Here is a 16,698-nt window from a genome sequence, read left to right as displayed (position 1 = left end):
CAGTATAGTAATCATGGAAATCAACTAACTCATCTGCTTTCCAGATCAGTTGATTAGAATGGCATAAGGATTTTGTACTAAAATACATCCAAAATGACGCCCAATCTAGTGGGCGAGTGTCTTCAAGAGATAGAGAGACCGTCGAACCTTGAGATTGTATGATGCCACATATTGTGATTCTCGCAAATAGGATAAATTTATTAATTTCAGCATTTCTCATTTTGCATTTCACATTCGTCCAACTTTGGGAGATGTACTAACATGGTTTACATCCATCCTATGATATGCCTTGCTCCTACAACTTTGGTATAGCATCCCGAGTACTGTAGCCCCTTCATCATGTTTCATAAGACTGGCATCGTGTATACCGCGCTTGCGGCATAAGACCGGTATTCTATAGTCGCATTACTTCCTATAGCAATGCACTATGCTTTTAAATCTCCACGTATCCTCAAAGAACCAACCATCAATCTAGCAGATTACTGTGAAAGTGCGGGTTCGTTTCCCCGAGCTGGTGGCTTTTTACAATCATCAGTCCTTAATTTCCAAATACTCGGGACAGCAGAGCCAGTTTGACCAATCGCTATAGAGAATCTAACTGAAAGAATATTGATTGCCATAAGGAGGAAAGCCTAAACGCAAGATTTGCAACACCATACCACACCAACACCAACATCAATGGTGTCCAAGATTTGATTGGTTCCCGGGTAAACCCCAAATCATGCCTGTAAGTCTAGTAAATCTGAGCTCGTAACTGCAATCCTCTATCATGGTCGTAACGGTTGTGACATCACGCGCGCCGATTATCAAACCTACGATAAGATGGATTTGATACAGATCCATGCGTATCTGTTTGAGAGAAGCCAGATGCATCGACGATGGCACAATCTTGAGAAGAACTCTTGGTGAATCCAATACACGGGTGGATAAATAAGTGCGGGGTAAGTAAATTCGTGATCAGTAAGGCACTGCAGTACGACAGAATAACATTTTTCAACCGTTTCAATTCTTAAAATATCCTTTCAATACACAGCAGGATGTAATATTGATAAGGCTTCAAACTAATGGATCTGTAGTTTTTCCCAAAAATCAATCGAGGCGTCAAGAGATGTTTCATGACAAACGACATTCCAACTGTTGTTTACTTTGCACCAGTAGGTAATTGATGATACTCTCAATGACGAACAGGTGTTCCCGTTCAAAGCTAACGGGAATTCCGGATTACATGGTGCTGTCAAGCACTCACGTGGAAGTTAAGGTTTGGAACCCTACTAACCTTAATTGGTGCAATCTAACTTTGATAGGCACCAAGGTACGCAACTTCAATCCCCTGAATTGATAAGAATCCAAATGTAACATATTTTGTTAAATTCAGTTGGTTATACTTTCAAAATGAGTTTCCCAAGAAATGTTTACCATGGTTTTAACTTCATATGACATTCAGACAAATATTCTGAATCTCGTGTGGATAAGTGTGGCAAGATTGCTGCTTTGGCTCAATACAATTGTTGGAATTTTGTTGGCTATGGATACAAAATAACCAACAACAATTAATGATTTCGCATAGCAATATCCCGAAAATTGAATATTCCAACAGAAGGATTCTTCTGTTTACTTTATAGTCACGAATGGAGTCACTAGACCAATCGATCTTATCCTTCGAGTAATTCTAGACCAGGTTCTTTTCGAGTGACATCTAGGTCGCAGAAGATGAGACCGCTCATATACGTGTCATATACGAATATTGTGGAAACTTTCTTTCCAAGGAATATCTAGAATTTCCGATCATTTCCAGTGTTGGTATCTTATCCAAATCCGAAAGGAAGAAACAAAACAAAACTCTATAAGTACAACATGTGAGAGTTTCATACATACCAAGCTTCCCCCCTGTACCCCCTTTCCTTATTCCTGTATTGGATATGAATGTTTTCTCAAACGGTTATGATGATGGCCTAAAACAAGGATTTTCGGAGCTTAGTTGATACCGGCGGCAAACCTGATCTCCGGAACAAAAGCACCAATCGTAGAATTTATTTCTTTTGTGGATCTAATAGACCAAGAACACAGCCTTCGCTTGACCTTGTTCACAAGAACGATACGCGGATTGATAGGCCCACAAAATTAGACGCATGTCCCCCAAAAACGTGGTGATCATATGAAACGACTGGATAAGCGAACTGCAACCGCTTGGTACCTATTTCCTCATTTTACGGCACGGTTCAGTTCACTCATTTCTTAATATAAAAAACTTTTGGTTGGGTCGGAAATGGAGACAGCCTTATGGTGGATCTCGGGTGGATTGTGACAAGCGCGAGTGGGGTGACCCAAGTGGTAGGCAGATCTTAAATCTCTAGGCGCTGGCCATGGGGTACTAGAATATCGTGTTAAGTAGGATTTCGTGATTTGGTTGTACGGAGTTTTCGGTTCTTTGATATATGTATCTGTCTATCCTCCTATTTGGAAGTTAAATCTCGTACCACACAAGCATTCTTCGTATATCATAACTTTATTGTTTAATAAATTAGCTCATACTATCCTTAACGATTTCACTCCATTATATCATTACGACTTTGAGGATTTTACAACGGTTTCATTCTCATTCACGAATTTCTCTCTCAATATATACCAACACGAATTTACAATTCACGAAAACGTTTTTCCACACTTTGAAAAACATCTGTCATCTATTCTCAAGCAATTTATGCTTGGTCAGGATTTCATTCAATCATTCATTCGGAATTTTCATACTTGTAAGTTTATTCGTGCCAGAATAATATGTTGACAAAGACTAATTGAGGTAGTAAATCATGTCTTCATCTACTTCACAAATGGCCGGCGGACCAATTATCTCGATATCAGATATGGACAACTTTATGAAGCTTGGAGAATTAGCACAGAGCACACGAAGTCAAAGACCAATAAAAAAGACATCATCAATGGATTTCGACCTTCTTCGAGCATCTGGTGATGCAGCACGTCAAAGAAGAGGAAGTAATGCTTCCGAAGCATCGAGTTGTAATACACCCACATATACTCCAAGATCATCCAGTCTCCCAAGCGCTAGATCTACACCTTGTGCAAGTCCTTTATTACGACCTATGGGTACATGCGAAACAGGATACGACTTTATGGTACCAGTTCACCCAACAACATCATGGAAGAACACTTCTGATCCAGGATCGGGATTTGATGGTAATTGTTTCGGGAGGGATAGAGATTCATTTATGGGATTGGATATCAATGTTGGATCACCATTCGAGATACATTCGCCTTTTGAAATCGGCATGGCTTCGGATTTAAGAATTGTTGATGCGCATGGTTATTGAATAGATTGGACCGGTAGAAATGAATTAGGAAAGGGGTGTTATGATGGCGATATGAAAATGATACCAAATGAAAATTATTCTCTTCTCGATTTTATTACTACCTGCCTTGATGATCTGACAGTGAAATGAAACTACATAACCATCTCTCGAAGGCTATCTTTTCTCTCAGAAGGATGGATAGCATGCAGTGAATGCATAGTAGGTCTCCAACTCGCTCTATTCTCGTTCCCTATAGTCTTGCGCGTGGGAAGGTATTTCTGCCCTATCAATTTCGGGCAGACCATACAACGTCACGTCAACAGAACAACCATCGATTCTCCATTTCTAGATCTACAACAATCGGTATTCTCCCCAGATTACTAATGATGCACGACACTCGTACGGGCATATTAAGATCTACACACAGTATACAAGGCTTCCAATTAAAAATTGGATAGCCAAGATAAGATGTGATTTCGAACATGTTTTGCCCCACCCTGGCGGTTACAGTGACATTTCCAAACGATGTAAAAATCATCAACTAACTTTGAGAACTATTCAGCCTCGTTTTGCACCCAGCTATCCAAGTTAATGCAAGAAGTATAAAATACTTATACTTCGTAGTGATTGGGGCCTGATTGGGGGCTTGTTGGGGTAGGTAATGGATGGCTGTGTATAAAGTTTATGAATATTAATAACCTTAGGAAATAATGATCTTCTTGGGGTCCACTGTTCACCGCGTTTGTCATAGATAAGGTATAACATTGGGTTGAGATATCGATGGAAATATCTTGTGATGACGTGAGTACTAACTCTGACATCTTTAACTCGTATCGGTATCGTATTAGGCTCTTGTTGTGATTATTTGTGATAGGTACCTAGATACTTTGTAAAGTGATGTGAATGTGAACATGAGATTAATAAGTTTTGAATGGGTTTTAGTGTTCTTCACGTCATATTCACCGCGATTGATTAATAATGACTAAGCAGATTTGATGTCCACCCGGCACCTGGTCTTGAACCACAACGGGCTACCTATGACGGCAATAGATATGATCTAGATTCTTCAGACCATAGCATCGATCTATCATATGCATGTTGACTATTTAGATGAAACCCTCTTTCCTGTTTTGTTCTGAGAACCTGTTGGTCTTCAATTCTCTTTCTCCCTTATGTATTATCATGCGAATCTACATGTTTGAACTTTGTTCATACATGTAAGCCCTCATACATGTGTTTATCACGAAGTACTAGGCAATGTCTTCCTTCGTTTTCCTCTTCAATCAATTCAATCGTTAATTGAATATGTTTTCTCCTGGAGCGAAGCGAAAAAGCCTCCACGGCAGTGGCCTAGCGGAGCGTCATTGACTAGAAGTTTAGGGTCTAATGACCGGTACGATCCTGAGTTCTAGATCTTCATTTTCATACCTACGTATAGGAGAATGATTTAAGGGTCCAAGATAGTTGATACGTTGTAAATGCAACGCCTTTGTGAACAAAATGAAATCAAACGAAGTATGCATAATATCAGTATATTTGTATGGAATCTATTCTGATCTCCATCAATTTGTGGATGAGGTCTTCCATATGAAGAACCTTCTTTAAAGAGAGACTACCAGTATCTAGCATTCGTTAAATAATAGGGGTTGTTTTTGACATGCAAATTTGAAATGGGCACTTGGTAAAATGTGGCTTCCCAGAAATAGGCAATTTTAGCTTGGCAAAGCTTGTCTTGTTTGTTCATGCACCAAAAATTAATTATCAGATGAACCATCGATACATTGTTTACTCTCCACAAGTGAATTATCGACATCTTCATTTTATCTGTATTTACTTGCTTTTGTTGCATTTTTTGTTTTCAATTCTTGTCATTCATTAAATCTTTATTTTGATACCCCTATTGTAACGTGATATTAGTTTTATAGAAAAAAATTGAGGGTTGGAGATTGAATCGCGAACCCGGCAAATCTTGAGGAAAGGAGTTGAATCAATCCAAGAACTAAGACAACAAGATTTTGCTACGTCGCATACAAATGATATCGAAAAGGGACAATGTATGAACCAGAAATAAGAGATTTTTCACCTGGGGGTATAGACTCATCATCAAGAACTGCAAGATTTGAATCGGAGCCATTTCCTAGACTGAGCCGTGAGTTTCTTTTGCAACTTGAATCAATCAATATATTTGTGCGACGACGGCACATATCATTCTCCTCACTCTGAGAAATTTTGCACACGTTCTCATGCCTTCCGATGGATATCATCCTTATGCGCACATTCGCAACAATCTGCTTATTCTCAATTTGTAGATGAACTCGAGCCTACAATGTCTACTCAATCTGCCCCAGATTCCATGGCGGGACAATCACCAGTTCGACGTCGCGCAACTCGTTCACGAACCAACACCTTTCCCACTGTTGATGTTTCACCAAGTCAACCAGAATGGCATCCAGGACAAGAACCTGGTTTGGATCCATCCAAACCTTATGGTGGTCGAACTGCCAGCTTCAACCTACACGAGGATTGTCAAATAACTCTTGTGGACTTCAGTCAAGAGAAAATAGTCAAAAGAGAATTTAATAATGATGAATTTGTTCGATTCATGGACATGGAACAAGAGGAGTGGATTAAATGTCGATGGGTCAATGTTAATGGTCTAAGTTGGGATGTGATACAAGCCATTGGCAAGAAGAAGAAATTACACAGATTGGCGATTGAGGACATGGTTAATCTCAATAATAGGACAAAGGCAGATTGGTGAGTTGTACAGTAAATTTTGATGGTTGAGGACTAACGATATGTAGGTATACTGACCATACTTATGTCGTTTTAACATTACAAAAACTCGTCCATTTACATCCAGATAAAGATAGCGATTCGGAAAGCGATAGCGACGACGAACAAGATATAACACTGGAGGCTCCAAAGAAAAAGAAGCGAGGACCATTCCGTAAAGCGTTATATAAATTCATGAAACGGAGGAATTCCAATGCTACACCCATCGATGCGCTGGCAGGCGGTGTTCATGACACAACTAAGGAATTTATTACTGGGCATACAGATGGTGTACAATCTTCCCCAGTGCAAAAATTAAGGACTTTACAAAGATATCATGGAGGACCAAACCATGAAAGAGCAGCACATATGGAGAAAATTTCTCCTCTGACACAAAAGAAGTTGGCTGTTAGTGCTGAGCAGGTCTCAATGTTCTTGACTGCTGGTTAGTAGTCCTTTTACCTCGTCGAGTTTGATCTAATATATCATAGATAATACCGTCATTTCCTTCTTCGAAAATTCCGCAGATGACATAGAAGAACCCATCCTTCACAGATTAAGTAATTCAGATACAATACTTCGCAAATCATGTGATGCATCAATGGTAATGCAGGCCGTTATCGATGCTGTCATTGATCTTGCTATACCTGTTACCTCCGCCTATCAGGACATCATTGGTTCATTAGAGCTAGATGTCTTGACAAATCCAAATATTAAACATACAACATCATTATACGTCGTAACTAGCGAAATAACTACATTACGGAACTTCATCAATCCAATTGCTAACCTCATCAATTCTCTTCGAGATCATAAAAATGTTGGACAGAGAGGTGATGTACAAAAGGCAGCATCTGCCGTTAAGATTAGTCAAATGGCACAAACATATCTTGGAGATGTTGAAGATCATATCGTATTGATCACAGAATCTTTGGATCAACTTCGACGAAATGCCGATGGGATGATTGATTTAATCTTCAACACCATCTCGGCATATCAAAATGAGTCTATGAAGCAACTAACAATTGTCACTATCATCTTCCTGCCGTTGAGTTTCTTGACAGGTTATTTTGGAATGAATTTCAGCGATATGCCGAGTATAGAACATAACGAGAAATATTTTTGGCAAATAGCTTTACCTGTTGCTTTTGTTGTTATTTTATTCTTAATGAGGGATATGATCGTGTGGTGGGTCAAGAGAACAATACAGAGGAGGGGGATTTCGAGAAGTAGAAAAGGAAGGGAGAGAAGAGAGAGTAGGCAGAGAGGAATGAAGGAAAAGAGGAATAGATGAATGGAAATAATATTTAATGTTTCATGATCGAGTGGTTCACCCGGGTTGGTTTGCCAGTAGTTCGGAGTGGGGACAGACGAGGAATCTTACCTGAAGGCTGCATATAGGAGATCGAACATATTTGAGATATGGAAATGACATGGTACAATTTGGAGCACAATATTATGCTATAGATGTATTCAAAATCATGGTGTAGCAATGTTATCAATGGCAATGTTGCATTGGAAAATATTGTTTGTGGAAGTATAAAATTAAGAGTCTCCAACAACCTCCACCTCCTATCTCGCCGAAGCCCTTGTCGTCGTTTTTCATCAGAACATCGCGAGAAAAGTCCATTCATCGCTTCTTTAAATAATTATGATCACATTGTATTTCCACCCCTAGCCGTTAATTCACATCCATCCCTCCACATTTAACAAGCAGGCACTGGGCATATCAAATCATAATGAACAAATTCACTCGTATCATCCTCATACAATTGCGTCTTATCCACCCTCTCGTCAAACCATAAGCATTCCGTATACCGTGCATGAAAAGCAATACTTTTGCATTCTGGATATGCAGATCGACACTCGTTGATACAACTTGCGAGTGTAGCGTTGGGATATTGGTGAATGGTTTCGTTGTAATCGCCAGGGATTTGAGTAAATCCGGGGATTGCACAGATGGGAAAGCCGACAACGTAGGCTGAGTGTTTGTTAGTTGATTGCGTGAGTGAGAGAGGAAGAGGGAAAATTTACTTTCTCCTGGTGGGGGTGGAGTAGAAAGGGCACCGGCTTGAGTTGGTGAGGAGGCCACAAGGTTTGTGAGAGTAAGGGAGGTGAGGGCGTAGAGAAAGTTTTTGATATGCATTTTGGATTGGGATTTTGTAATATAAAATACTTTCAGTTGTGATGTGATTTTTCTTTCAACAAGAGATAAGGTTATAATCTGCACCAAAGATGGGAAAGTTTCCCGCATATATACATTGTGGTGAGTTCACCATTTTCCAAGAGACATAACATCCTCAGCCGACTGCAGTGGCACTTTACATTATCTCTCCGTCATAAACATAAAAAATGTACCAGTTTTTCTAAACCTTTACCTGAAAAAGCAGAGTTTCTCGTGTTTCTTGTAGCAACGGATCTTCATTCGTTCATGGGATCATACGATGCACATTCTAAAAGTCGATACGAGTCAGATCTGCATATATTGTGTAATTCTGATATCGTACAAAGCCGTTTTCTCGTATCTTGTGTTTGATGTTGTGCTGTTCGAGCCATTGATGTAATTTATGGTGCTGGTATGTGAGGTTCTCCTTACATTACCCCGCTGTAGATCTTTTTCAATGACGTTGTAAAATTGACATGATGTCTTAGTTCATTTTCAACCTGATTGGGTGCGAACGCCATAAATCTAGTTCTAGAATTTTTTGGAACTATCATCATTTTATTCCAATTCACAATTGGTCACAGTTATGAATATGTTTGTACTACTTTCTTGGATACAAAAATTTAATTACCTGAGTGCACTTGCACTTACCTGATGAGAAATTCGAAATGTCTAGCATCACGTTTTCACTTACCTTTCGAAGTCCTCCCCCTTTGAGCGCTAAATGTCAGCATTTATTGCACATGGTAAGGGAACCCCTCAAGATCACCACCAGCACTACCAGACTTCAAACCAACATTCTTAACACTTTCTCTTCTCTCCGACATAACTACTGGTTCCATTCTTCTCAAAGGCCAATCAGAAGGTCTTCTTGTCAAAGCCGGTTCTGGGCATCTCAAAGGCCAATCATTCATCTCGATATCGTATTCATGTCTTGGTTGTTGATGTTGTTCCTGTTCCTGTTGTGCAGGGAATGGCCAGTTCATTGATCTACGATTGTTTTGAGCTGCGATGCGTCGACGCTCAAACCTGATGCCCATGTAGCTGGGAACGAAGATCATGAAGACAATAACAAATATGATGATGATCAGAGAAGCGGCAACGGTGGTAATAGCGTTCATTCCGGACATCTTTATAGAGGTTTGAGAGTTGTAGTTGGGAGTGGGATCTAAAAAGGTAGCTTGTGGTTAGTTGGTGAGTTAGTTGTTGAGGAGTTAATTGAATGGAGTTTGGATGGAGTGAAATGAGAATATTTGAGGTCATTGAAAGCCAATTTCATGCATACAATTAGCATTGTTGCAAAGTAGTTGTGAAAGAGTGGTAAAGATAAGATGGCTTTTTTGTGTTGAATCGAAAGCGGGAACAAAGGGGCTTGATAAGCGAGGGGATTGTTTTCTGGATGAAAGAATTCTCGTAGGTGTCAGCTTAGCATTTGATTCATTTTAGAACTGTTTCCTCTCATTTGGTGTGTCACGAATCATATGGATGTATGCACATAATGTCCGAAACCCTACGATCGGTGCGGTTGAGGTGAGTCCTGTCAGTAACTGTGTCGCAGAAATTATGTGCGATTGTTGAATCGATTTGACCCACATGATAGAAATCATAGAACTTCCATATTGAAGAAACCTGTGTCAAGATTTATGAGCAAAATTTCTGACGGGGTAACTACCCGGGGATAGAAAAAAGCAAGATTGGTTACGAGGCATAACTTTTTGTGCACAAAAAAAAGAGTGGAAGAGCGATGAAGCTAGAGTCAGGCTGGATTCTCCAAATTAGGAGAAAAGAAGCTATTTGCTAACCCTAGCTTGACTGACATTTGATACTGAGACACATTTGGTAGTATTGTTGAGTAGCAAAGCAGAAATCTGAAGACTAGATTGCTTGAATTCCAGACACTGACGAGGAGATACTGGAAGCTTGTTGAAGGACAGGCCAATTTCGAAAGCTTTGAACGATTTGCATGAAAGAAAAGCACTATCTTGAATTTACCCCGATTCCTTTACTCTCCGTATAGCCTATTCATGAATTTCAGTGGAGGAAAAAAGTTGACATGGTAGTTTTTGCGCAACCTTTATTGTTTTTTCCATTCATCAAACTCCAACTCCAAATGTTGCTTCAACCTAGCAAATTTGTTTCCAAATTGCATACCACATCTCCAACATTTCAAATTATCTTCTAGCCATGCTTTACCTTGTCCTTTCCTATCGAGAGCTTCTTGTCTCTCCTCAGACAAAGGAAACTCTGATAAATGGACGAAGAATGGTGTAGCAAATGAATTATAATGTTTCCGCTTCTTCAGACATGAAGAATAACGATCAACGGAAAGAACATGAATATGAAGATGATCCATAGATGGATGCATATGTATCCCAATCATAATATCTTTTTCCCAATTCCTACCTTCTGGCATCTCAGCATCATCATCTAGATTGACTTCTCCGTTAAGTATTTTTTGCCTTTGCAAATCTTCTGCAGATTCCGGTCCATATTTTCGACGTAACTCTGATGCAACTATTCCCTTCAACTTTTCTGCTTCCGGTCTCACCATTTCGAGGAACTCAGGGTTGGACAGTGCTATTCTCGGGTGCATACTATTCCATTTCTCCTCTCGTGGAATTAGGAGGGCATGAACCGAAGATTTAGGGTAAAGGTCATGAATCGCTACAAATGAAGAGTTGTGATAGATCATGAGTGATGCAGGATGTGATGAGGGGTCTGATAAGTAAGCTCCGAGGCCCGCTCGACCAAAGTGGAAAGGATTCGAATTCGCAATCTTTTTAGGAGGAGGGGAGGATGTCGGGGAGGAATTAGGGCGTTTGGATCGCGAACTCGACATTAATTCGGTAACTATGAAATTCTTGTTAGTGTTATACATAGCGGGAGTGAAAGAACGAATGGTGTCACGGTACATGCGTTTGGTTTAGAAGAATTTTTATTAGATGAGGATGACGCTTGAGGTGTCCCATTAGTATCCTCTTCGATTTTTGAAGTCATAATTACGATTGAGTAGAGGTTAACCAGGTAGGAGAGGTTCCATGTACTCTGTTTATTGGTAAGACCCCAGATATTAACCTTAAATATGCCTTCGTCAATGCCCAGATTGTTAAAGAGAGGGTGGTAGAATAGTATCTACGCAACGGCAATCTAATTATTAATGTCCACTCGGTGATGACTACTAATTGGAGTCGGGTTCCGTACCCAGTCAAGTCGTTAACAAGGCTGAGCTTCAGAAGTTCCACCAGAATGACGCACATACATTTCAAATGCAAAAAGAGTCCGAGCTTTACAATTATCTCAGCCTTGTGGGGAAAACTTTATTTCCAACCAACATCCAAATTTAATGAACCACTAAAAGATCTCAACGCCTTCATTACTACTAATTTTGATTTCATGGATCTGCCTGTCATCAAGACTGCAGAGACCAAATATGGTCAAGAAAGGACAATCATCAAAAGGTGGGCCAAAACCAGGTACATCTGCCGGTAAAAATAAAGCGTCAACAACACCCGCTGCAGACGATAGCTTTATAGTATTCTCGAATTCGGATAAAGAGCCAAAGCAAAGAAAGCCGCCAACTCAAGGACAAGATGGGCCCGATCCATTGGGTGAGGCGCCAAAGAGACCGGATGTTAAGAAATTGATTGGTGGACAATCATGGACTGGAAAGTTGCCCGTCAATTTACTTTCGGAACATTGTCAAAAGCAAAGATGGGAGAAACCAGAATATACTATGGTAAGTGTTTTAGTGCTGTGGAGATTCCAGAGATATCTACAATTAACGATGGCGCATACTGATGCTACAAACAACAGATCAAAACTCCGGAAGGGTTCTCCTCAATGGTAATCCTGAAAGCTAAGAATACGAAAACTCAAGAACTTGTGTCGCTAGCCCCCTTTAAATTACCACCTTCGCATAAGCACCTTGCAGTCAAACCTACAGCTCTTGAGGCTAGACATTTCGCTGCCACATATGGTCTCTTTCGGGTTCTCAATATGCGAAACATTCATATGACACTTCCACCTGATTATCGAGATTTATGGAAGGGTGAGTTTGAAGTTTTGAAGAAAGAGGATATCAAGGAAGGAAAAGCATGGATGTATGAGGCAGATCCATTTGCTGCGTTGAGGGAAAGAGAAGATGCAAAAGCTGCAATGGAAAAAAAGCGGAACGAACAACAAAAAGCTAGGGAAAAGGCTATGAATACACCAGGATCAGCAGGTCCAGGAGGTGCAGGATTGGCATTACGTGGTAATGGAAGCAATGGTACAAATTCAACTGGAGGGGGATCATCACATAACAATATTCACAGAGGGTGGACCAAGGTACCTAAAATCGAGATGGGTAAACGTACGCGAACGAAAGTCGAAAGTTTAGTAAGAAAACATGCTATTTGGAACCCACACGATGTTATGTTATCCGACTTCCAGAAGCATTCAATTGTGAAAGAATTCAAGACTCTTGACTTCAGGCAGAGTCATATCGAGGAAGCTGTGGATATATGCAAAGATAGAGAGGAGACACTCGAATGGCTACTGATCCATGTTCCAGAGGATGATCTACCAAGATGGGCATTGCCGGAAGGATATGTTGCTGGCATTAGTATGGCAAGTAGTGACTTGAAGCGTGAAGGTGCTATCAAGAGATTGGCCGAAGCTGGGTATTCAATCGAGCTTTGCAAGCAAATCTACGATATTCATAACGATGAAGGAAAAGCTTCTGAGGCTTTACAACACATACTCTTGTCGAGTGGAAAAGATGTCGAACCCGTTCCAAGCGAGGAATCCTGGGATACTGAAGATGCCAAAGAATCTTCAGAAGAAATTTGGGAAGAGGAAATGACTGGCCTTCAATCGGTCTTTGGGGAAAAATTTTCACGTCCATCGAAAGATGTTTGCAGAATTAAAATTAAACCAGCAAATCGCAGAACAAATCTTCCTGTCGAACCTATCATCCAATTTCGTCGATCTTCCGAGTATCCACAAAAAGTTCCGGTCATATCTGTTCACGTTCAATTGCCAGCATATATTCGTTTGAGCATTATGAAGCAGGCGTTGAATTATGCCATGGATAGTTTACTGGGTGAACACATGTTATTTTTCCTTATAGACTGGGTGGAACAAAATCTTTATAGTATCATTGAAAGACCCGGAAAGCTTAGCGATGTTTCAGCTGCTGCATCGATAGTCAGCGAAATTCAGCCAGTTCGTCGGAGAAGACAGAATATCTCAAGACACCCTAGAGCGATTAAATGGATTGCCAACATTAAAAGCAAGGATGAATGGAAAAGTCGACAACTAAATCCGAAGTTGGAATCTATGATCAAAGGTCGAAGAACTCTACCCGCGTGGGAAATGAAGGATATTATCGTGGATACCGTGAATTCTCACCAAGTTACCATTATCTCGGGTGAAACTGGTTCTGGTAAATCAACTCAATCGGCTCAATTTATCCTGGATGACATGTATCAACGAGCATTTGGAGATTGTGCGAAGATTATTTGTACGCAACCTAGACGTATTTCTGCCTTGGGACTGGCGGACCGTGTTAGTGATGAGCGATGTTCTGCCGTTGGTCAAGAGGTTGGATACATTATTCGGGGAGAGTCAAAGGCATCACCGAATACCAAGATTACCTTTGTGACTACAGGTGTACTTTTAAGGCGATTGCAAACATCTGGAGGAAGTAGTGATGATGTAGTGGCATCTCTTGCAGATGTTAGTCATGTTATCATCGATGAAGTTCATGAGAGATCTTTGGATACAGATTTCTTGCTTGTTTTGTTACGGGATGTTCTTCGCCAACGAAAAGATTTGAAATTAATCTTGATGAGTGCCACTTTGGATGCTGGCATTTTCGAAGATTATTTCAAGAGTGGTGGAAAAGTTGGTAGAGTCGAGATTAGTGGTCGCACATATCCAGTGGAAGACTACTATCTTGACGACGTTATTCGAATGACCAATTTTAATCCAGGCTTTGGTAGTAAGTACCAGGAAGACAATCAAGAAACATCTGGTATGGATCAGGACGTTGCAGCTGCCATTCAAAGTATTGGTATGAGAATCAATTATGATTTGATCAGTCAAACTGTCAAAGAGATTGATGCTGAATTGACTCATCTGAAACAAGATGGTGGAATTCTCATCTTCATGCCAGGTCTGGTTGAAATCACTCGAACACTGGATTACTTGAAGACCATACCGAATTTACATGCACTACCATTACACGCATCTCTGCAATCATCAGATCAAAGAAAGGTATTCCCACATGCTCCGTATGGCAAACGTAAAGTTATCGTTGCCACGAATGTTGCCGAAACCTCAATTACAATTGATGATATCGTCGCAGTCATAGATACTGGTCGTGTTAAGGAGACTAGTTATGATCCTCAAAATAACATGCGTAAATTGGAAGAAGTATGGGCTTCACGTGCTGCATGTAAACAAAGAAGAGGTAGAGCAGGTCGTGTTCAAGCAGGAAAATGTTACAAGTTATACACACGAAATGCCGAGACATCGAAAATGATGGAGAGACCTGAACCTGAGATTAGACGAGTACCATTGGAACAATTATGTTTATCTGTACGAGCTATGGGAATCAAGGAAGTTGGATCATTTTTAGCAAGTGCCATTACTCCTCCTGAGAGTATAGCTGTTGACGGTGCTATGGATTTATTGGGAAGAATGGGTGCCCTTGATGGTGATGATCTTACTGCTTTAGGTCGGCATCTTTCAATGATCCCTGCTGACCTTCGTTGCGGTAAACTAATGGTTTACGGAGCTATGTTTGGTTGTTTGGATGCCGCTGTCACAATCGCAGCTATCTTGACCGTCAAATCACCTTTTGTATCACCGCAGGATAAAAGAGAAGAGTCAAAATCTGCAAGGGCAAAGTTCGCTAAAAATCAGGGTGATTTGATTGGTGACCTCCGAGCTTTTGAAGAATGGTTTGAGATGATTAACAATAGAAAGTATGTTGTTCTACTCCCGATATTAAAATATGACGCTAATTTTCAATAGTTATCGACAAGGAGAAATTCGAAATTGGTGCAACGATAATTTCCTCTCATATCAAACACTCAATGATATATCCTCAAATCGAACTCAATACCTTACGTCACTACGTGAAATAGGTTTCATTCCATCATCATCGATTCTTCCTCCAGCTTTATCAGCAAAATCATCAAACAATGCTCTCATTCGATCCCTTTGCGCAGGAGCTTTTAATCCTCAACTTGCACGTATCGATTTCCCAGATAAGAAATTTGCGGCCTCTGTCTCCGGTGCTGTGGAATTAGATCCGGAAGCAAAGACGATCAAATACTTCAATCAAGAAAACGGACGTGTTTTTGTTCATCCAAGTAGTACAATCTTTGATGCACAAACCTTCCCTGGTAACAGCAAATATATGAGTTATTTCAATAAAATGGCGACGAGTAAAGTATTTATTAGAGATCTTACACCTTTTAACGCATATACGGCACTTTTATTCTCTGGACCAATTACATTAGATACATTGGGTAGAGGTCTTTTGGTAGATGGTTGGTTACGACTGAGGGGCTGGGCACGTATCGGTGTTTTAGTTAGTAGATTGAGAGGAATGTTGGATGATGTTTTAGCAAAGAAGATTGATGAACCTGGAATGGATTTGTCCGGGAATGAGGTAGTGGAAGTTGTATTGAGGCTGGTGGAGTTGGATGGAATGGATCAGTAATTGATAAGAAAGTTTTATCGCCGCATGGTTTTCGAGTACTATTAGATTGAGGGGAATTCGAGAAATATACACTGGATTGGCAGTTAGAGAAGCAGATCGGACTGCAAAGATTCAAAATCATTGAGATCTAAGATCTTACAATCATCACTCGGAATTTTTATCAAGAAACAGTCTTCCAATATCACCGCGCCTTCAATTGTTCGATGTCAACAAGACTGGTAATTCCTTGCAGGGGATAGGGTCGACGAGGACCTATGCAGTCACGATATCAAGTATCCATAAAAGCATCCATGAAAGATCTAAAGTAAAATCATCAACCCCCAGGGCCTAGGTCCACTGGTCTAGTCATTGCATGAGGTATCAATGTCGCCACTAGTGACCATGTGATTTATGGTGCTGAAAAAGGGAGAGCCAAAAATCAGGAAGAAAAGTATTTTACACATTGTCTAGATGATATTATAGTACGATAATCAGCTTATCAAGCCTTCAACTCAGAGCAGGGAGCGGGGAGTGAGGAGCTGGTGGAGATATTCAATCAGCCTCGGTTGGCGAAATGTAAAGTAATCAACTATATCACGTGACATAGCAATCCCCTACTTCATTCCGTGAAACCCATGGTTGACGCCCATTTTCTAGGGACTCTTGAGATTGGTGTAAGATCTTTTGATGAAAGCTATATACACGAGCTAGTTTCCAATATGAGTGAAGATCATTCAGAAATCGGCGACCCTTTCTCAAAT

General features: G+C 40.4%; 6 protein-coding genes across 6 annotated transcripts; 3 read left to right on the top strand and 3 right to left on the bottom strand.

Moving 5' to 3' along the window:
- Positions 1 to 2,807: 2,807 nt before the first annotated feature.
- On the top strand, positions 2,808 to 3,326 carry Bfra_001478 (uncharacterized protein; the record flags this gene model as incomplete). Its single annotated transcript, XM_037331908.1, has 1 exon — positions 2,808 to 3,326. One exon carries the CDS (start codon positions 2,808 to 2,810, stop codon positions 3,324 to 3,326), a length of 519 nt encoding a protein of 172 aa, XP_037196062.1.
- Positions 3,327 to 5,357: 2,031 nt separating this feature from the next.
- Positions 5,358 to 7,374, top strand: Bfra_001477 (putative family metal ion transporter protein; the record flags this gene model as incomplete). Its single annotated transcript, XM_037331907.1, has 4 exons — positions 5,358 to 5,454; positions 5,615 to 6,062; positions 6,110 to 6,525; positions 6,572 to 7,374. 4 exons carry the CDS (start codon positions 5,358 to 5,360, stop codon positions 7,372 to 7,374), a joined length of 1,764 nt encoding a protein of 587 aa, XP_037196061.1.
- A 412-nt stretch (positions 7,375 to 7,786) lies between these two features.
- On the bottom strand, positions 7,787 to 8,226 carry Bfra_001476 (uncharacterized protein; the record flags this gene model as incomplete). The annotated part of the gene is made up of 2 exons (XM_037331906.1): positions 7,787 to 8,061; positions 8,115 to 8,226. The coding sequence occupies 2 exons, from the start codon at positions 8,224 to 8,226 to the stop codon at positions 7,787 to 7,789; spliced, it is 387 nt and encodes a 128-aa protein (XP_037196060.1).
- Positions 8,227 to 8,978: 752 nt separating this feature from the next.
- Positions 8,979 to 9,374, bottom strand: Bfra_001475ca (uncharacterized protein; the record flags this gene model as incomplete). The annotated part of the gene is made up of 1 exon (XM_037331905.1): positions 8,979 to 9,374. The coding sequence occupies one exon, from the start codon at positions 9,372 to 9,374 to the stop codon at positions 8,979 to 8,981; it is 396 nt and encodes a 131-aa protein (XP_037196059.1).
- Positions 9,375 to 10,318: 944 nt separating this feature from the next.
- Bfra_001474 (putative histidine triad nucleotide binding protein) lies at positions 10,319 to 11,241 on the bottom strand (the record flags this gene model as incomplete). Its single annotated transcript, XM_037331904.1, has 2 exons — positions 10,319 to 11,094; positions 11,157 to 11,241. The coding sequence occupies 2 exons, from the start codon at positions 11,239 to 11,241 to the stop codon at positions 10,319 to 10,321; spliced, it is 861 nt and encodes a 286-aa protein (XP_037196058.1).
- A 433-nt stretch (positions 11,242 to 11,674) lies between these two features.
- On the top strand, positions 11,675 to 15,958 carry Bfra_001473 (putative pre-mrna-splicing factor atp-dependent rna helicase prp22 protein; the record flags this gene model as incomplete). Its single annotated transcript, XM_037331903.1, has 3 exons — positions 11,675 to 11,980; positions 12,058 to 15,215; positions 15,265 to 15,958. 3 exons carry the CDS (start codon positions 11,675 to 11,677, stop codon positions 15,956 to 15,958), a joined length of 4,158 nt encoding a protein of 1,385 aa, XP_037196057.1.
- Between the last annotated feature and the right edge of the window lie 740 nt (positions 15,959 to 16,698).

Source organism: Botrytis fragariae (assembly GCF_013461495.1).
Source record: "Botrytis fragariae strain BVB16 chromosome Unknown tig00000006, whole genome shotgun sequence".
Lineage (NCBI taxonomy): Eukaryota > Fungi > Ascomycota > Leotiomycetes > Helotiales > Sclerotiniaceae > Botrytis > Botrytis fragariae.
The sequence above is the reverse complement of the archived record's forward strand: the minus strand, read 5'-3'. Positions and strand labels throughout refer to the sequence as shown.